We start from the raw sequence: 22,035 nt of genomic DNA on the forward strand, positions 1-22,035 counted from the left end.
GAAACCATTGCTAACAGAGAGTCTAGATTTGTAGATGGCCGAGGTTTGTACCGCCCCATGTAGATATGCACAAGGCCTACAATGCAAATTGTATTGGACAGTGGAGTACAAATTCCTACAGTACCAGAACAACGTGGATACAATATCAAGGTATGAAGTTTATTTTATAGACCAAAAGTAACATTAAATAACATTACGAATTTATAAGATAACAGGCAATGCCCTAACAGGGTATTAAGATTATTCAGTCTCTATAAAATGCTTGTTTAATCTGTCACAGAGAATGGCAGCTCCAGTTTTGTTATAATGTTAACCCTGGTTTCACCCACGCTAAAATGAACACATACCAGGTAGATAAATATTACTTCATCAGAATACTGACTACTAAAAAAAAAAAAAAAAAAACAGGCGCAAATAGCTATAACGTACCATGATCCAGGTAACGGCTTCCTTGTTTTAGCAGTACAAATAATAGAGAAATACAATCTTCAGATGCATTAATTTACCTTTTTATAATATATTATCACTACCTTGCGTCCTTCTCCTGTTTAAATAGTGAAATACATATACACATATTATATATTGCATCGTCAAACTATAACTTGCACACATAGCTGACTACTGTCACCTTTTAATAAAACTAACCCAGCGTGTTTTTTTTTTTTTTTTCAATCTTGGTTGATATCCCTTACTCTGTTATTACTTCTTAGTTAATAGCTTCAAAATTGTACAACATTTAAAAATGCAGTGAAAAGGCATGGTGGGAGCATACATATTCATGAACAAACCAGTTCGTGTGACACGTTGCATGAATCTTTTAAATATAGCAGTATCGTGCTGGAATTGGCTTTCCTTTTCAACACAGCTTGGTTGTAGTTGTAACCTTATAAATGTATAAGGTCATACATGCAGGATTCAACGACAATGTGGCACACGTTACTTTCTAAAATTTTTTTAAATCACTGTCTTTATAAGTGTATGATTTGATACCCAACTCTTAGTCAACAACTGAAAACAGATGGAGGATAATTTTGTACCACTTAATTTGCACCTGTGAAACATAACCTGGTTAACCGTACTGACGGCATATAACATGCTTAGATGACAGATATGGTTGCAGTCTTGTAGAACTTAAGGATAAAACAAAATACATTTCAACAAGGAATTGCATCAGTTTCATTACTTAGTTGAGCACAAGGTGGTTTCAATAAATATAGGTCTTCTGAGTGCTAGTTTGGGGTATTCGGTCCATTTAACACAGTAGGTATGGGGTTATTTTTTTTAATTATTTTTATAATTATTAGTTGAATAAACCGCTACCGAATAACGCCATTTTGCTACCAACTTTCCTGGCAGGTAGCAATACTCACTATAACTGCTTAAAAAGTTAACATCTAACCCTGTGTGTGTGTGTGTAATTCTTGGTTTGTTCATTATATTTTAAAGTAAAAGATTACTGCCCATTTTCAACATGCCAGTACAAATGAGTCTGCTTTAAATCAGCAGACCCTTCCTCACAGGTCCTGCAACAGTATCAGGAGGGCACTGTGTTTTTTTGTTTTTTTTTCTAGATCGTCCTTTGCTAACTGGGGTAGTAACAGGAGGTATCCATGACAGATTTGTGCTTCTGCTTCACAGTGGCGAGAAAGACAATATTTGTATGGAATACCCAGTTACTTATCAAATGACTGTCAGTGTATTTATAGCATCAGCTGTCATAATTTGAGTGCAGTATCAACACCCCCATGTGACCTGTTTTGACCAAATCAGGATAGAGTATTTAAAATACTCATTTTATAAATATATAAAATGTTTGAAATTACTCTGTGTGGTTCTTACTGTAACTACTCAAATATTCAGGTTCTGTGTTTTTTTTATATACTTTGTGTTAAGGGGCATTAACTGGGTTCAGGAGCTGCGCTTCAGGCACAGTTGCCCGCCATACACGTTACGTAGGGTAGATAAGCCGAAGTGCCTTGGAACACTTGGGCTGATCTAGCCTGCGTTTCATCTCTCTATGGCACGAAACTAGAACTGATGAGAAGCTCCTGAACTCAATGAAGGAACTTTTCAAAAAACATTTCAAAAAGGGTTCTAGTACTCAGAATGTTAGTAAACACCAAAAATAGGTATTGGGCTACAAGAAAACAAAGAAAATATAGTTTACTTACTCTTTAAATATTTTCTTTAAAAATCTTCTGAGGGACTGCATCTTTGTTGTTAATTGGTTTGAGTTTTAATGGAATACCTACATTCTAAAAGCAGACAGCAGACAAACACAAGAATAAATACATCAGCCCTTAATTGTTAGAAAACCATTACCTCTCTAATGTCTTCATTGCCTTCTTTGACGTTCTCTGTTGCACCCACGACCAACTCGTGAATATTGTCAATCTCAGACTCCTATTGGGGATCAATTAAAAGCAAATCAGCCACAGCAATGCATACAGAGGACGGTAGCTGGTAAACATTTACAAGCTTCAAAGAATTAAACAATGCTTCAGTGTGCTGTCACACCTATTTAAATAAATCAGCAGGGGGAGATATCACTAACACTTTTACAGCATGCGGCCACTTAACAGTTTTCTCTAGATCGGTTGACCACTTAAATTCCATTTCGGATTAATGAAACTTAAATAGTCTTTTTTTTCAAAAAAGGTAATTAACATCAAGTTAAGAAGCAGCCAACTATTTATTGCTTGCACAAACTAGCAAACTGTGGAATCCACCAAATTGTTCACTGGGTATATTTCTCTATATAGTGTAAGATGTAAAGAGATTTAGCACTAATATAAAGAGATAATAGTATTTACCCTCACATAAAGCACAATATAAACTATATTTTAAAGGTTTTCCTTTTTCATAAAAGGTTAAAAGGCACTGCAAAACAATTGCTAAAAATCTAAAAAGAAAACCTTATAGAAATTATATTTCCCTCAGTATTAAAGTCACATTACCTGTTGTAGAACCTTTTCTGCAAATATCTCCTGCAGTCTAGAGATTTCAACAACTTTGCCTTCTATTTGCCTGCAATTAAAAACAACAAAATCCCACAAGTGTAAAGCATGACATGTATTTTAAATACAATGCAAACCTGGGACTAACATGTGTATTACTGTCAACATGAGTTTTAGTAATTTGTTCAAAACTAATAAGCACTTAGTTTAGATCTAGTAAGTACAGAACGCTTAATAACAACCCATCCTTACTAACAAACCTGCTCACTGTGTGGTGGTGTATTAAATAGGAAACAAAGATTCATTTAATTTAGTTATTTACTCATTAATTCAAGTACTTTTCCATTTATTAAGTTAGCTTGTGGGCATGCAACCTAGCGACCTTCACCTATAAATAACATCCACAATTGAAAGCATTACCTCGGAATGTTGCCCCTGTTATCTGCAGGTTAGTCACTGCAGTACAAGATATTATTTCTATAAAAATACAGGACTTTTATTTAGCTGCAGCTTGGTGTGCTCCAGATCAGCCACAGGGAAAAGAAGAATCAATTTGAACCATTTTGTAAAAGTAGCTTCATCCCCTCAAAGGGTCTTTAACTACAAATGTTAGTGAGTAAACCTGGCAGAACACAGTCCCTGGTACTGTATTTATTTTATTTTATTTTTTTAAAGATCTACTTGGAAATAAAAAAAGACACAACTGGATTCTGAGATAGCAGAATTTGTATTCCATTTAATAAAAATATTTAATATTCGCCACCGCTCTAACAAATCATATATATATATATATATATATATATATATATATATATATATATATATATATATATATATATATATATATTTTAAAAACACCTTATTATAATAACATAAAAATAGCCTGTACTTTGCTGTATTGCCATTTGCAGAAAGTTGACATTATTTATTATTTGTTTTAAACTACTGTATGTATGGAGGCTGTAATGTTAGACACTGCTGTCAGCCTCCTAGGGAACACACTTAAAAGGTTTTGCAATATCAATTCCAGATTCTGCACAGCATTCTCTACATCCACCTTTTGGTCCCTCTCTCAAACTGGGTTCTTCAGTTAATTGATTGCTGAACAACTTTGTTGACTGTAAATCTGACAGACACCAGAACAATATTTTAGATCAAACTGGCATTCAGACACAAATTACTTTGGGATATTCTGAGCGACACCAACCTGGCCCCTGGAGGTGAAAGTGAAATACCACTATGCCACATCTCAGTAAATGCCAACATTTGCCAACAGTAATCGTTTAAACTAGAAAAGGCAATCAACAACACTAACATGAATACTGATGGGGCATTCCTGAATCAGATGGAAATTACTTAGGTTTTAACAACTGTTAAAGGTCACATTTTCTATGCGAACGGCATTGCTATACAAATATTTTTTTAAAACAACATTTGTCTTCCTACTGCACTTCAAGCATCTTTGCAAATACTTCAATCCTATGTATCCACTTTTAATTATATCCTAGCCTTCAGAGGTCACATAAAGGAATGCCAAGATAATGAAAACATACAGGTCACTGAAAAAGACTGAGGACAGACCCTGGAGACACCTGGAGGAGATGCAATGGATCCTTTGAGTTAGAGATCTCGTAAAAGGAAATACATGGCAGAAATACAGAATGTTTCAAGTTTATGTTTTAGATTAGGATTCCTTATTCTTTATTAAATCACTGATTTTCCGATTACTCGTACGCTTCCAATGTCTCTGTGTTCCTTCATGTGACCTGTGAAGGCTAGGATAGAAGCGGATACATAGGATTGAAGTATTTGCAAAGATGCTTGGTCAATTTTTCTTTGCCGAGTGCAAAGAAAACAAACAAAAACAAAAAAAAAACACCTTTATAACAATGAATACATTTTTTTACCGTAATGTGGGAATCACAAAGTGATGGCAAGTCCTTCTACATCCTTTAACCACAGAATAATAATAATAATAATAATAATAATAATAATAATAATAATAAAAAAAAAAAATAGTATGAAAGCATGATATTTGTTCAAAGACAAAACTGGTAATGTATCCAATCTGATCCATAAACTAAACCGCTTCCAGGAGAATGAGTAATCCTAAATCAACCAATAAGAACATCATGCGAAAGTGTGTGGCAATAGTCGTCAAGGCAAAGTTTGTGTATTAATATGGTAATATCAGGACTGACCACCTATCAACATTTTTAATCCACATAACACTGATTGACATGCACTCAAGCAGACCTATAGCTCACTATGGGATGCTGCTCCCATTTAGATATGATGATACAGAGATGAAAGAGAAGCTCTAGAGAAATAAGGAACATAACTAAACCCTACCTGACTTCATCCACTAGGTTGTTCATTTCACCAACAAGCCTTTGGTTCTCTTGTTCAAACTGTATATAAAAATAAAGGAGAAACTATTAAGAAAACTAAACTCTACACACCAAGCTCATTCAGTCTTTCTTCTACACACAATAGGGGTAATTTGAATCAAGATTTTTAAATGAATCCTGTGAGTCTCTGCTTTAGGTACAGTGATTATTGCCGGGAACAAGTGCGACTGCAGTGGCAACCAGATCCATCACACTGAGGGACTTTATTGCTCACTCTAGGTTTAGTACCACTGTAGGTATCTGACTGATGACTCATTACTTCAATATAGTGCCTCATTATAACCAATCTGTCTTTTACATTTCCCTGCATTGTCCACTACCCATAGACTGTGCAAATGGTTACTGAATTGTTGCCTAGGAACAACATTTAAATCTTTCATTTTGTCATACCCTTTGGAAAGGTACAGAAACACAATACAGTGAGATTCATTTGTGCAATAAATAAACTGTTCTGGAAACAGTGGAAATTTACTTTAACAGTCTGTGATGTATTATTTTCCATTTCATTCAGGATAGACTGTTATTTATCTACCAAGCCAATTTTTACACCCTAAAAAAAACAGCTTTTATTTTATTTTTTTGCATGACCAGGTTTAGTGAATAAAAAAGAATATACTGTCAACTGGCAGCGACTCAAAGAATATTTACTGAGTGCTACCTGCAGACACACAAGTGAAAATGGAAGTTCACTTAATAAACTTAGTATGCCGTCAACTTCCAATCTATTTATACATGGCTGGTAAGCATGTTATACAATTCACCAACAGCTTCAAGACAGTACAGCGATTTACTTTACAACCACGTTGTGTTACTTACATTGGATTAAGGTATGCACCCACTATGACCAGACACAAGGCTGTCAAAATTGTATTTTTGTGAAGAATATGTTCGAGAGAATTCAAGATAATATAACTTCAAAGACAAAATTATTTTCTTATGTGAAATTTTGACTTTAAGTAGGCTGAAAACATAATTGTGCTTCTTGTTTTCTATTTATCCTTCTATTTGATGATATTTCCAGTCATTCTGAGTGGTTGTGACAGAGCAGGAGCACAGCCTTTAAATAAGTGTAGTCCTGGGAGCTAAGATGGCTGCCCAGGACAAAAACTACATTTCCCAGCAGGCTGCACTTGGCCTAGCTGGCCAGCAATTAGCTGGGATTTAGTTCCTCTGATTATAATCAGGCCAGATATTTAAGGGCACTGTAATGGTGTCTCTTTGTCTGTGCTCAGGCTAAGGCCTGTATGTGTGTAGAGACCTGGCTATTGTCGTTAGTAGGTATGGCAATCAGTGTTTTGTTGAATAAATGTGTTTAGTGGTACCAGTAAGCGGCTTATCTGTCTGGGTTATAGTTGTAAAGTGTTAGTCCTCACAAAAGAGCTAGGGTTTGTGTTTTGTTTTATTTTGTGTTCTTGATTATAGTAAATATGCACATTAGCACTTAAACCTGCCATCTTTGCTTCTGAGACTCTCCATTACTGCCTAAAAGCCTCTGCACCTATGCTATCCTGCTCACAGTGGTCCATTACTTTTTCTCTAACTCTGCCTTGCAAGGTTTGAGCATGCTTTGAGCTTGCCTGGAGGATCCTAAATGCTCAGAGTTAAAGCTTTCCTCATTCCTTACAAATCATTTGATAATGTGACCTTTGAACGCTGACAGTCCCATCTACTCTCTGTTTATATGAATGCAGAGTAGGCTGGGCTGGCACAGCTGAAAGGTCATATTGTTACCTGATTTGAATGGAATGAAGAAAGCTGTTCGGTCCCAGAATGTAGGGTACTCCACACAAGCAGCTCAAAGCCAAGTAAGGCAGCACTCACAACAATTGCAAACATCATCAAATAGTAAGGGAAATAAAATAAAGAAATGAAACATTTAAAGCTACTTGCACTTTAAAAGAAAAGGGTGACAAATTGGAGCCTCAGTTCATGCTGTAGACTGCTAACAGGAATAACTACTGTTATGCCAATGTTGTGGTTTTGAAGCTTCTGTTTGCCTGTCATTTCTTTCTTTCTTTTTTTAACAGCAATGCAAAAAAAAAACCCATCTGAACAATGTGATGCACAAACATACAAAAAAAGAGTAGATATTTCAAAAGTGAAAACAGAAGACAGGAACAAACACTTAGTTAAGCAGGGAAGCACAATTCAGGTAAGAGAAATACAATCTACCAACTTCCCCCTTAACTGGTTCCTTTATAAACACATCACCAAAAAGGCAAAAGCATTCATTAAATGTGTTTAAATTCAGCTTCGGTAACAGAGTAAAATACTGAAAAAAAATGGTAAGATGCATGTAAACAGTAAAATGCTGTAATAATAAAGTATTAACACAATTAAAATACCATCTGAATTTCTTCTGGTGAAAGCTCATCCTCCACTTTCCCATCTTCCCAGAGGCCAAAACTGGACTCTTGCACATCTGTAGTGTTTTTGTCTAGGAGATAAACATGAAACAATTTAAGGGACCATTACCCATCAAATTGCTTTGAAGAAAGAAATGTTAAGACTTTCCAAAAAGAAAATAGAAATGGTCTATTTTCAAATAGCCCATAGGCACAGGTGGCCTTTCAATTTGCTACATTTTAAAGATGCTTCATCAAACTGCTCAAATATCATTTTGTTTCAGATCTTCAATTTTAGTCGATATGATTGTTTTAGCCGTAAGGGCAGAAGCTTCATTGCCCCTGGAAACCTGATAACCACTATGTGAGCATGCTCCAGGAACAGTAGGGGGTTGGAAAGGAAAACAGAAATACAAATACTACAGGGAATACTGGAAACTTTTGCATTTTCTCTAAATAAATACTTTTTAAACTCTGGTCCCTTTACAACTATAGGATTACCAGGTTTAGTACAATTTCATGTACATGGTGTTCATGCATTTCAAATTATTGCTTGACTGTTTGAAGAAATAGGAAGCATACACGGATGGGCTCCTTTTAATATCTTGTTTTTCATTAAATAATTACATTTTTGCAGCATTATTATGTGCAAATTCAGAATAATCCTGTGTTCAGATAAGTTAATCATAGGGGCTAATAAATAATCTCAGACAGTAATAAGGTAGCAGTATTTAAGTCGGCCACAGTTAAGAAACAATATCAAGTAAAACCTGGCCCTCCAATAAGATTTGTCGCTCTTGTAAAAACCAGGGGTGGCCAATCACAGTCCTGATGGGCCATTCCACTCCAGGTTAACAGGTAAAATGAGACGATTAAATGGATCCGGATGGCGGTTTAATTGGTTCAATTATACAATTTAAAACAGGGTGGGAACAAAGACCAGGTGTGGAAGGATGAACTTTGGCCACCCCTGGTATAAACTTTAGATATTCTACTTCATCCATGGATACAAAACCTTTCAGATTTTTAAAAGTAAAACAACGGCAAGCGTTTCCTGATATGTACTGTATTTCTCTTCTAAGAAAGCCTTCACCTTGAAATGTTTGGAAGCTGCTTACCGCTGCTTTCACTGGTCATAACCTTTTCATCAGTCTGCTCTGTAGAGGACTTTGTGGTTCTTTCGAGAGTCGTGGAAGCCAACCGTTTCTTATTTTGCTCAGGTTCAAGTCTTGACCTAAAAGAAAGGACTGTATTTGTGGGTGTGAGCATTTTTTAAACGTAACTTAATTAAAATTTGAGAAGAATCAAATAATTTAAATCCTTTTCTGCACAGATTTATTAAACTTTTCACCTGTCAAGCAGGCTTTGTGACTATCTACAGAACAATAAGAAAAACAAAGAAGACTTTAAAGCATTTGAACTGTTAGGTCAACCATCCTTTTCATGAAATTATTCTTTTGAAAGCAATTCAATGGCTCATTTCCATGCAAAAGTAATAAAAAGAGTAGCTTTCCATTTGAATGGAAAATAAAATAAAAAAAAAAAAGTTCTATGCACCCAAATATCGCCTGCTTCCTGCAGTAAAAGAGAATTCAATTATCACACAGTATGGTTCTGATTTACATGAATTAAAATGCAGAAATATTTTCCAGTCTACGGTTTGAGTCTAGCAGATATTTAAACACTTTAAATTTTATTTTCTACTTCTTTTTTCATTTGACAGGAAACGACTTTAACTTGGACAATAACTGAATATTTAATTACAGATTAGTGGCAAAAAAATATTGTGTATTAAATCACATTAATTTCTCTGTAGTAAGTCATTCTTTCTCTCTGTTTCTGTTTTTCTCTGTCTGCTTTTTGCTTTTTAATTGTTTTTCTTTTTAAATAAAGCCATACATATTCTGATGATCAGTTAATTATGTGGCAGGTAACAGCAGAAGCACACATATACATTATAGCAAAATCTTTAAATTCATTCTTATTTGTTGCTCTCAGAAAAAAAACGTCAGGAAAGTTTAACTTGAATGCTTCTGTCCATTACCCAGTAATTTCTAAACAAATAAGATAATTAAGGAAAATGTTTCTTTAAAAAACTAAAGAGCTTGACTTCATTGCATCCGTTTTGTTGCATTCCTGGGTTTACAGAGAGGTCAGTTCTTTGGATTAGACACAGTATTTCCAAATTGGAAGCCATCTATAAGAGGTCAACGTGTGGGTTCTGGTGCTCCTGTAACAAAACCACATCTCAGCACACTAAAGAAGTTTCAAATTAGTAACTGGGGGAACAATGGGATTGAATTGTAATTTGACGTAAAATGGATGGATGAAAACGTTTGTGATCTGTATCATTGATGTGGCCAGAGGTTAAAATAATGTGTAATTCTTCTCAGAATGGAGTGTGGTAACCAGCAGTGTACCACAGGGATCAGTATTAGGTCCTCTGCTATTCCTAATCTACATTAATGATTTAGATTCTGGTATAGTAAGCAAACTTGTTAAATTTGCAGACGACACAAAAGTAGGAGGAGTGGCAAACACTGTTGTAGCAGCAAAGGTCATTCAAAATGATCTAGACAAGATTCAGAACTGGGCAGACACATGGCAAATGACATTTAATAGAGAAAAGTGTAAGGTACTGCACGCAGGAAATAAAAATGTACATTATAAATATCATATGGGAGATACTGAAATTGGAGAAGGAATCTATGAAAAAGACCTAGGAGTTTTTGTTGACTCAGAAATGTCTTCATCTAGACAATGTGGGGAAGCTATAAAAAAGGCTAACAAGATGCTCGGATACATTGTGAAAAGTGTTGCATTTAAATCAAGGGAAGTAATGTTAAAACTGTACAATGCACTAGTAAGACCTCATCTTGAATATTGTGTGCAGTTCTGGTCACCTCGCTATAAAAAAGATATTGCTGCTCTAGAAAAAGTGCAAAGAAGAGCGACCAGAATTATTCCGGGCTTAAAAGGCATGTCATATGCAGACAGGCTAAAAGAATTGAATCTGTTCAGTCTTGAACAAAGAAGACTACGTGGCGACCTAATTCAAGCATTCAAAATTCTAAAAGGTATTGACAGTGTCGACCCAAGGGACTTTTTCAGCCTGAAAAAAGAAATAAGGACCAGGGGTCACAAATGGAGATTAGACAAAGGGGCGTTCAGAACAGAAAATAGGAGGCACTTTTTTACACAGAGAATTGTGAGGGTCTGGAATCAACTCCCCAGTAATGTTGTTGAAGCTGACACCCTGGGATCCTTCAAGAAGTTGCTTGATGAGATTCTGGGATAAATAAGCTACTAACAACCAAATGAGCAAGATGGGCCGAATGGCCTCCTCTCATTTGTAAACTTTCTTATGTTCTTATGTTCTTATGTAATTAAATAAATTTTAATGGACAAAACCAGTAAATGTAACACTAAATGTAAATAACAATTCAAAGTGAAATTATGTGGGGAAGCTATAAAAAAGGCCAACAAGTTGCTCACATACATTGTGAAAGGTGTTGAATTTAAATCAAGAGAAGTAATGTTAAAACTGTACAATGCATTAGTAAGACCTCATCTTGAATATTGTGTTCAGTTCTGGTCACCTCGCTACAAAAAGGATATTGCTGCTCTAGAAAGAGTGCAAAAAAGAGCAACCAGAATTATTCCGGGTTTAAAAGGCATGTCATATGCAGACAGGCTAAAATAATTCAATCTATACAGTCTTGAAGACTACGCGGCGACCTAATTCAAGCATTCAAAATTCTAAAAGGTATTGACAATGTCGACCCAAGGGACTTTTTCGACCTGAAAAAAGAAACAAGGACCAGGGATCACAAATGAAGATTAGACAAAGGGGAGTTCAGAACAGAAAATAGGAGGCACTTTTTTACACAGAGAATCGTGAGGGTCTGGAATCAACTCCCCAGTAATGTTGTTGAAGCTGACACCCTGGGATCCTTCAAGAAGCTGCTTGATGAGATTCTGGGATCAATAAGCTACTAACAACCAAACTTGCAAGATGGGCCGAATGTTCTTCTTATGTTCTTAAGTCAAACCTCAACACGGCAGCCATATTCAACATCATGGTTACAAACACATTTATCATTCAGCGCTTAAATGCAAACATTATATCAGTGCAGCGCACCATATGGTCTCTGAGCTGTGAGAAGTGTTATTTCATCCGAAATACAAAAAGTAATGTCCACAATATGGCAGCCATCTTAGATCACAGCTCATCAGTGTTGAGCTGGTAGTTGATCTTACTGGACCAATACGGTTTATTAGATATTAGGAGCACAAAAAGAAGCATCAGACCTGGCCGACGCAAACTTTAAAAGAGAACACATTCACTCACAGCCTCTTTTTATCCACCACTCTTTTGACCCTGATCGCTCGCTGCTCCGAGTAAAGCTTGCATACACCTGTGAACATCAAAAACCCAACATTAATTAACTGCAACATTACACCAAAAATAACGGAGCATAATCCTCTATCTAGCTCTGTGTCACATAGTTTTGTTTGTAAACATACACTGGAGATGAAAGTGATGCACTTAGTTTAGCTGCTATAGAGAGAGGATAAACAGTGAGTAACAAAATGACAATCTTATATTTAACTATACCTCTAATCAACAGAATGCACTTCTCAGTCAGGAGTATGTAACCCTGACAATGCTACTATTAATATGTGACTTAAAATGCAGAATATTAAACATACTTGATGGAATTTAAAACATAATTACTTTTTAGGTAAACTTCTGTAAGGTCCAAAACAGCTCCTCTATGTTCTTTCACCTGAGCGGAGAAGACTTTTCTTTCAGCTAAAAGAACAAATTATAATAAAATGTTTTTAAATACCTAATGTAAAGAAAGTACTGATTTGTGTAATTACTGTAAATCTTATAATACCAAATTACCTTCTATTGTTGTCAAGCCTTTTCTAGATCAGGCGTGACCAAATGCCTTTTTAATTACTGAACTGGTACTTGATCAGCCATGGCTTGTGCACCCCTATTCTAAAAATATGTTGTCTAGTTATTCAATACATAGATATATATATATATATATATATATATATATATATATATATATATATAATATATATATATATATATATATATTATAAAGCTCACTAAAACTAAAAAAAAAGATCTAGAAAGTGCGGATCTGGGAGGGGATCTATTGGAAGATCCTCTCACGGTCCTAGTGCCAACGAAATCACAATCCAGACAACTACACCATATAATTTTGATGTGGACTACAGAAGGGCTTAGATTTTTCATACAAGTTGTCATTTGGCACAACAGCAATATCGTCTTAATACCATGGTAGCATTTCAAATAGTCTGAATATCACCACAGCTTTTAACAACCTGTATAAAAAAAGAAGTGAGGGACTCACTGGTTTTAATGTTTTTTTTTTTTTTAAATAAATCTGTTTTTGATATTATTTTTTTCCGCAGTATACTTAAAATAATAAACTAAAAATACAGACTGTGCTGTGAACAGAAAAAAATGTGAAAATGGGCTCTTCCTCACAAGACCGATGGATTTTCTATGCAACCGGGACCACTGACAATATATAAAAGCTGCATCTCTCTGTTCTGACAGACCTTGATAGAGAGCAGACAGTAGGCACTTTGATTGACAAATACTGATGTTCCATGACAAAGTTCAGGAATCTGAAGTCCTGCCCTGGCTTCACATTATGACCCTCAACCAAATGACAGTGTGATGGCAGGTGTCTGATTTTTTGGTGCAAATCATTTATCTAATCCCATTTGTCTGCTTAGTGTAACATTCTCCTTGTTCTACACATCAGAACTTGCATTACCTTCTGATCTCAGCTGACGAATGGCATCGGAACATGCTCTCATGAATATCTGTGCATCTTGGTCAATCTGATCCCGGTCATTATCTGTCATATGAGAATAGTCTGAAGAGATAAGGCTGCAAAAAATAAAAAATAAAAATGAAAACAGCATCTGCTATGATGTGCTGTTGCGGTTTTAGATGACATAGACGATGAAACATAACATTTTATGTACACTAAAACCTTGTTTCCACTGTAGCTCAACAAGACGACCAGATCACCATTAAGACTGACTTATCACACAACGTTTTGCCGAGAAGTCATAGTAGAACCAAGTAGGAATAAAAGGGGTCCTTGGGAAATCAAATTAAAAAACAACACATAAACAATGTTGGAATACATTTCAGGCGATTTAAATCATGCGACATTTTCCTTTTCCACAGTTTTGCATACATACTGCATATCACAACTAAGCATTGTAAAAAACTGTATACAAAATATTTACAGAACCCCACATTAAAAAAAATAAAAATAATATATATAACAGGAAGTGCAAATATGATATAATGGGAGTTTTGTGGATAGAACTGGAAGGTGCATAACCAAACATTCTTCCATATTTCAATATTCAGGTGTACATGTATCCTTTGCAGACATAAGAAGGTCTATGTTTTACAAGGACAATTAGTCAGTGGGCAAGCAACATTAAAGAGATAAGATAAATACCATCTAAATGAGTCTCTTTAAGCTGCCTGATCCACTGTGTAGAATTAAAAATCCATTACAAACAATACGAAAAAAATCCAATCATACAGGTGAGTGTAAACAACATGTTCACCAGTTACAACTGGATGAAACTGAAGCCTCTGTGAAGGTCATATGTTTTTTTTGTTTTTTGTTTTTTGTTTTTTCTATTTCAGTACCCTGCAATTATCAAAACCAATCTGAAAAACCACCAGACAGCTATAGCACTTAAAAGCAACACATAGTAGAAATAATTACTGTACTTCACAATTGCAGCTTTTCATTATTAAATGGATAGACTTGTTTTTAACTAAATGACAGTGCCATAAATATCTGATTTTCGGTGGAGCAAAACTACTCAGATAGGTAAAGAACATTATTGCATTAAAATCTGCCTAAGACCAGCTAAATAATAATAATAATAATAATAATAATAATAATAATAATAATAATAATAATAATAATAATTTGTAGGCAGACTGAGCTACTATAGAAATGGCCCTGCAATGATGTTTACATAAGTAATACTGTATTGCAAATCCTATTAAGCAAATCCTGGGAGAAGTCATTGCAGGCATTAGTGTTGCAGGTATCACCTATCTCCCAGCTCTCCGCTTCAGTTAAATTGCTGCTTTAATAAACACTACTGCACATTAGAGCATAGAATTTATTTCTGCAAGGTACTAACAAACTGTTATAGTAGTGAGCTCTCCTTTAATTTGACATTGCTTTCCGGTAACCAGTGCTCACTACACTTTGCTTATTATCTTTAGCATTTACTCTTGGGAGAGTTTGAATCCTCCACTTTGCCTCCTCTTCCTTTTCCATCTTGAAAGTAAATCTGCACGGTAATGTTTGGGCTATTAACCACTACTGCTTAATTATGAATGTTTAAAAAGATACAGTAATTGGCAGGGACTGGGCAACCTTGCAATGCTGCAGCGGCCCCTACTGGCCATGGAATTGATGGACGCCCCATCACCTTCAGTTATAGTGTGTTACGTGGAGTTGCTGTGGTGAGAGAACATTACAAATCAAGAATAATAACAGGGATAATGTATGCATAATAATATATATATATATATATATATATATATATGCATATATATATATATAATATATATATATATATATATATCGCAGTAATTAATATGGGTTATATACACAATTAATTTTCCACACAAAAACAAACAAACAAAAAGAGTTTTGTTCTGATAGATTCACAAGAAGTAAATAGATAATTAATATGAAATAAAAATTGAAAAGTTATGATTGCATAAGTATTCAAACCCTTTGCTGTGGCAAACCTAAATTCAGGTGCACAAAATGACATAATTAGTTGAACGGCCTCTGTCTGTGTGCAATATTAGTGGTTCTCAAGATTTCAGAATAAAACACCTATTTCTGTGAGGTTCCTTGATCAGGTAGGGAATTTCAAGCAAAGACTCAACCATGAAGACCAAGCTTTCAAAGCAAGTCAGGGATAAAGTCATTGAAAAGCACAGGAGAAGGGTACAAAAAATACATAAGTCTCTGAATATCCCTGTGAGCACAGTACTCAATCATCAAGAAATGGAAGGTGCATTGTACCACCCAGACACTGCCTAGATCAGGCTATCCCTCCAAACTGAGCAGCCAGGCAAGGAGGAAACTGGTGAGGGATGCTGCTGTGAGGGCAACGACAACTTTGAAACAGCTACAGAGTTCAATGGCTGAGATAGGAGAAAATGTGCATCAGTCAACAATACTCAGAACACAGTCAGGCATGGTGGTGGCATCATCATGCTATGGGGATGCTTCTCCTCAGCAGGGACTGGAAAGCTTGTTAGGATTGAAGGAAAAATGGATGGAGCAAAGTATAGGCAAATACTAGAGGAAAACCTGATTCAGTCTCCTAAAGACTTAAAACTGGGGCAAAAATTCACCTTTCATTAGGACAATGATCCAAAGCACAAGGCCAAAGCTACACTGGAGTGGCTTAAGAACAAGAACAAAGAAGACTACGTGGCGACCTAATTCAAGCATTCAAAATTCTAAAAGGTATTGACAGTGTCGACCCAAGGGACTTTTTTAGCCTGAAAAAAGAAACAAGGACCAGGGGTCACAAATGGAGTTTAGAAAAAGGGGCATTCAGAACAGAAAATAGGAGACACTTTTTTACACAGAGAATTGTGAGGGTCTGGAATCAACTCCCCAGTAATGTTGTTGAAGCTGACACCCTGGGATCCTTCAAGAAGCTGCTTGATGAGATTTTGTGATCAATAAGCTACTAACAACCAAACGAGCAAGATGGGCCGAATGGCCTCCTCTCGTTTGTAAACTTTCTTATGTTCTTATGTTCTTAAGAAAGTGAATGTCCTTGAGTGGCCCAGTCAAAGTCCTGAATTGAATCCTATTGAGAATCTGTGTAAAGATTTGAAAGCTGCTATCCATAAGCGATCCCCAAGCAACTTGAGACAGCTTGAGCAAATCTGCCAAGAATGGGCACAAATTGCACCAAGCAGGTGTGCAAACTTGGTAGAGACTTACCCAAAAAGACTTGCAGCTGTAATTGCTGCCAAAAGGTGCTTCCACCAAATATTGAGTTGACGGATCTGAATACTTATGCAATCAACATATTTCAGTTTTTTCTCTTTAGTTTTTGCTGACCTTTACTGAAACTTACCTTACCCTTAGAAATCTTCAGTTTGAGCATTCAAATTTTGAATAACATATTAAAAAAAGTTTAAAAAAAATGTGTCTGCATCATTTTGTAATTTCACAAAATGGGACACCATAGGAATGGTCTGAATACTTTTGCAAGGCACTGTATATATAATGATTTCCATTACATGAGAGTTGATGTTGAACTTCATGCTGATTTGAATGTGGCTCTCACCAAGATAAGCACCAACTAAGACGTAGCTTTGCAGTAAACTGATGTGATCCATCTGCAACTCCCTCCATTTGCGTTGTTTTCCATCTGATGATGTAGATATCCTTCTGTCTGGTGTTGACTGCTGAAGTGTAATGCTGGCTCCAGGGATCAGCTAATTTTGCCTCCCCAGCGCATCAGCACACACAACCGCTGCGATGCTGGGTCCAGGGATCAACCCAGTGCGGTCTCCCCAGCGCATTAGCATGACAACCATCTGGATTGAGCTAAGTAGGGTACATCTCTGGGGTCTTCAAGTGGGCACCTTCCATCCTCGGTGTTTCGTTGACTAGCCCACGACACCTCAAGAGAGCTCAACAGTGATTCTGGCATCCCAGCATCACCCCACTCCTTCCCCCACTCAGCACAGCCCAGCTTACTTACCTGTACATCAGCGTTGCTTTCCTTCTATTGTGCTTGAGATCCCCATCCAGAATTTTTCATCTAGTTGCTGCTCCTTTCTGCTGCTTCAGATAAGTTCTTCACTGTGCGACGCAACTCTTGGCCACTGAACCCGACTTCTCAGAAAAACCGGGTTGTAGAGTGTGCCACAAATCCTCGACAACCCATCTCCGCTGGGTAAGCTTGGACTCTCCATCCTCGTTGTTCTGCTTCAGCAGCTAGTTGAGCAGACCGAAGTTTCTTCCTCTCATACGTCTCACCCACAGCATCTTCCCATGGCACTGTTAACTCTACCAGATGAACGGCATGCTGATCCAGACCACAAGACAATGTCTGGTCAAAGGTTAGTGGTAGCAATCCCAGGTTGACAAATAAGCCGTTGTCCAACAGCTGCCAGCATCTTCCAGTCTCTAGCAGCTTCCAGTTATCCTGAGCGAGGCTTGATTTTAACACCTTTTCTTGGTGGTTGCTCTCCTGGATGGAGGAATATTGTCTTTTGTGTGTAATGCTTTGGTGGAACTGGTGGCAACTTATTGGTCAGGTTACGCTTGTCTTCCAATGCTAAGGCCAAACATCACAGCACATGGTCATGGCGCCAAGTAAACTGTCCTTGGCTAAGACCCAGCTTACATCTTGTCAAAATGTTCCTTAATGTTGCAGGTAATGAACACAAAGGACATAAGGGATCCTCACCCATCCAGAGGTTTAGGTTCTCTGGTGATGGGAGAATATCATATGCTGATCTGATGAGGAAACTGATCCTGCTCTGTTCCATTATCCATAGGTCTTGCCAGCTGATCTTGCACTGTTCCACAGTCGCCCATCTCATCCATTCTCCCTGTTTGGCCTGGGAAACGACCTTGACACACCTGATCCTCTCCTCCTGCTTTTGCACCTCATTGACTACCAGCTTCCTCCGTTGAGCCGGGGTTGCCTTGTGCCATGTAGGAGGAGCTGAACTGAGACCAAAACCTCCTTTTCATGCTGAAATTGCCCCATAATATCTCTGATTCAAAGGGCAGCCTTAGCATCTACATATCTATCTATCTATCTATCTATCTATCTATCTATCTATCTATCTATCTATCTATCTATATATATATATATATATATATATATATATACACACACACACACACACACTTCTTTTCTTTTTTTTGCGGGATATATATCCTATACCTTTGAATCTGCACCACTTTAGTGTATATTTTTAGTTCAGCTACAGCACATACATAGGACATTTCCCTTGGTGGTGGTGACTGTAAGGAAGAGATGCCATGGGATTAAAAAAACCTAACGTGACGTCAAAAAAGCAAGCTATCATTTTGCTTTACCCTTCTGAAAGCATAATGGTGTTTACAGTGGCTTGCGAAAGTATTGACCCCCCTTGGCATTTTTCCTATTTTGGGACAACATGGAATTTTTACAACCTGGAATTAAAATGGATTTTTATTTGAATTTCATGTAATGGCCATACACAAAATAGTCCAAATTGGTGAAGTGAAATGAAAAAAATAACTTGTTTCAAAAAATTCTACAAAATAAATAACGGAACCATTAAAAAGCACCATTAAAGCCATTATTAAAAAATGGAAAGAATATGGCACCACAACAAACCTGGCAAGAGAGGGCCGCCCACCAAAACTCACGGACCAGGCAAGGAGGGCATTAATCAGAGAGGCAACAAAGAGACCAAAGATAACCCTGAAGGAGCTGCAAAGCTCCACAGCGGAGATTGAAGTATCTGTCCATAGGACCGCTTTAAGCCGTACACTCCACAGAGCTGGGCTTTACGGAAGAGTGGCCAGAAAAAAGCCATTGCTTAAAGAAAAAAATAAGCAAACATGTTTAGTGTTTGCAAAAAGGCATGTGGGAGACTCCCCAAACATATGGGAGAAGGTACTCTGGTCAGATGAGACTAAAATTTAGCTTTTTGGCCATCAAGGAAAACACTATGTCTGGCGCAAACCCAACACCTCTCATCACCCTGAGAACACCATCATCGGCAGGGACTGGGAAACTGGTCAGAATTGAAGGAATGATGGATGGCGCTAAATACAGAGAAATTCTTGAGGGAAACCTGTTTCAGTCTTCCAGAGATTTGAGACTAGGACGGAGGTTCACCTTCCAGCAGGACAATGACCCTAAGCATACTGCTAAAGCAACACTCGAGTGGTTTAAGGGGAAACATTTAAATGTATTGGAATGATCTAGTGAAAGCCCAGACCTCAATCCAATTGAGAATCTGTGGTATGACTTAAAGATTGCTGTACACCAGCAGAATCCATCCAACTTGAAGGAGCTGGAGCAGTTTTGCCTTGAAGAATGGGCAAAAATCCCAGTGGCTAGATGTGCCAAGCTTATAGATACATACCCCAAGAGACTTGCAGCTGTAATTGCTGCAAAAGGTGGCTCTACAAAGTACTGACTTTGGGGGGGGGGGGTGAATACTTATGCACACTCAAGTTTTCTGATTTTTTGTCTTATTTCTTGTTTGTTTCACAATAAAAAATATTTTGCACCTTCAAAGTGGCAGGCATGTTGTGTAAATCAAATGATACAAACCCCCAAAAAATCAATTTTAATTCCATGTTGTAAGGCAACAAAATAGGAAAAATGACAAGGGGGGGTCAATACTTTCGCAAGCCACTGTATGCACTTGAATGAAAATCTGAGCTCAGAATTGCCTTTAAATGTAAAATACTCATGTTAAATTAATCCCAGATCCCAGAAAAGTACAGTACCTGGTCTGCAACCAAATTAAATAAATGCATGCAATCAGATTATCACTTTTTTTACATTTATTAAACATTAATTGTTTTGTTTTTTCTTAGGAAAGATTACGTTTTGAACTGACACTGGAATTTGGGTTGAAAAGCCAATCGTCTCTCGATTTTCAGGAACATCTTTTTGCAACCAGCACCACTTAATTCCACTTCTACACTTGAATTTAAAAATACAGCATGTGCTATAGGATAACAAAAATCATATTTTTAATATATATATATATATATCTTATATATAATCATATATATAATATATATATATATATATATATATATATATATATATGTGTTGTAAACCAGTCGTCAGGTGATCAGGCCCGAAATGTTATTACAAAATACTTATGTTTATTTTTTTTATATTTTTTTCTACTTTGACAAGTACTAAGACCCTGTCAACTAGTAGAAAAAAAGACACACGGACGGTCGACGTCAGACGAACGTTACGTCACTGCCTGTCGTTTACAGAGTGTGCATTTCGTACCACTGCTATAACTATTTCTACACCGACACACAATGTTCTACACGTCTCACACAGGTAAAGGACACGTATATTGATAAATGGCTGTTTTACCAGTGGGTCACATTTAAGAAGAATACAAAGTTACAAATACTAGCAGGTTTTTCCTGTAATAATGTAAAAGGTTTCATGGTAGAATTCGTGGTATACTCAAACTGTTAAGGCTGTACGCAGTAGATGTGGAATGCCACAGAGAGACATAATGAGAAGTAGGTTTTAGGGAGAAGGAAGCTTGGTCTTTAGAGCTGAAAATAAGTGAATAATGTAAACAATTTGGGTTGCCAACAAGGTCCTTCAACTGTGGACTGTACAGTTCCATGACAAAGTTTCTCACCACTGGCAATGGAATTATTACTCAACTTTGTAAAGCCCTTTAACAACTGTATCTTTGATCTCTTACTTGTTTTCCCATTAAAAAAAAAAAAAATTAAAAAAATGTACAAGTTGAAAAAGTACAATATTGTTCAATTGACTCAGTTTGTTCTGACATTCTTTTTCTAACAAGATTCCAGTTTGTTACGGTCCGTTTACACTGATCCTACAGCATTTTCCAGCATTCTTTTGATGTGCAGGCATTTGCCATGAAAAGACTTGAGAAAACATCACAGCAGTCATTTGTAATGATGTAACCCTCTCCTTTTCATATTTAAGATAAATACACTGACAGGCAGTCATTTGTAGATGGCAAAGTAATCTAGCTTACTTTGAGCTGTGGACTTCATGATACAGGGACCTTTACGAATAGTGTTTTGAAAACATTAAATAAAACAATTTCCCTTGTATGAACCTTACAAAAGCCCTACTAAATCTGCATACTAACATGTGTATTTCATATCTTTGTTATCATGAACACCAATTGAAAACACAATTTATATAATATACAGCATACGTCTGCCACTGCCTCACTTTCATTGTCATTATAAGGCATGTTCCTGTAACCATGGCGACCTATGAAACAGTTTGAGGTCTGGAAAACATGTTAAATGTGTCCAATTAATCAAATAATGAGACCAATTAAGTAACTGAGAGCTCGGGTGGAACAAAAGCCATAAGACACTGCAGAACCTGCAAGAACTGAGATTGACACCCCTGCATTAGAACAACCTTGGCTTTTATTATTTTTTTAAACCAACAGTGCCCTCTTGTGAACAA

At 36.7% G+C, this 22,035-nt stretch overlaps 1 protein-coding gene across 2 annotated transcripts in view; it reads right to left on the reverse strand.

The window, feature by feature from the left end:
* The window catches only part of stx18 (syntaxin 18), a 48,493-nt gene that overhangs the window by 3,186 nt on the left and 23,272 nt on the right, over positions 1-22,035 (reverse strand). For both annotated transcript variants that reach the window (XM_041276320.1, XM_041276329.1), the window contains exons 3-10: positions 13,542-13,657; positions 12,452-12,529; positions 12,065-12,131; positions 8,832-8,947; positions 7,714-7,805; positions 5,310-5,368; positions 2,958-3,027; positions 2,323-2,403 (exon numbers count right to left, since the gene is read on the reverse strand). In XM_041276320.1, coding sequence (XP_041132254.1) covers positions 2,323-2,403; positions 2,958-3,027; positions 5,310-5,368; positions 7,714-7,805; positions 8,832-8,947; positions 12,065-12,131; positions 12,452-12,529; positions 13,542-13,657 — 679 coding nt within the window. The remainder of the gene's footprint in view (positions 1-2,322; positions 2,404-2,957; positions 3,028-5,309; positions 5,369-7,713; positions 7,806-8,831; positions 8,948-12,064; positions 12,132-12,451; positions 12,530-13,541; positions 13,658-22,035) is intronic.

Source organism: Polyodon spathula, chromosome 2 (genome assembly GCF_017654505.1).
Source record: "Polyodon spathula isolate WHYD16114869_AA chromosome 2, ASM1765450v1, whole genome shotgun sequence".
In the NCBI taxonomy this organism is placed as follows: Eukaryota; Metazoa; Chordata; class Actinopteri; order Acipenseriformes; family Polyodontidae; genus Polyodon; species Polyodon spathula.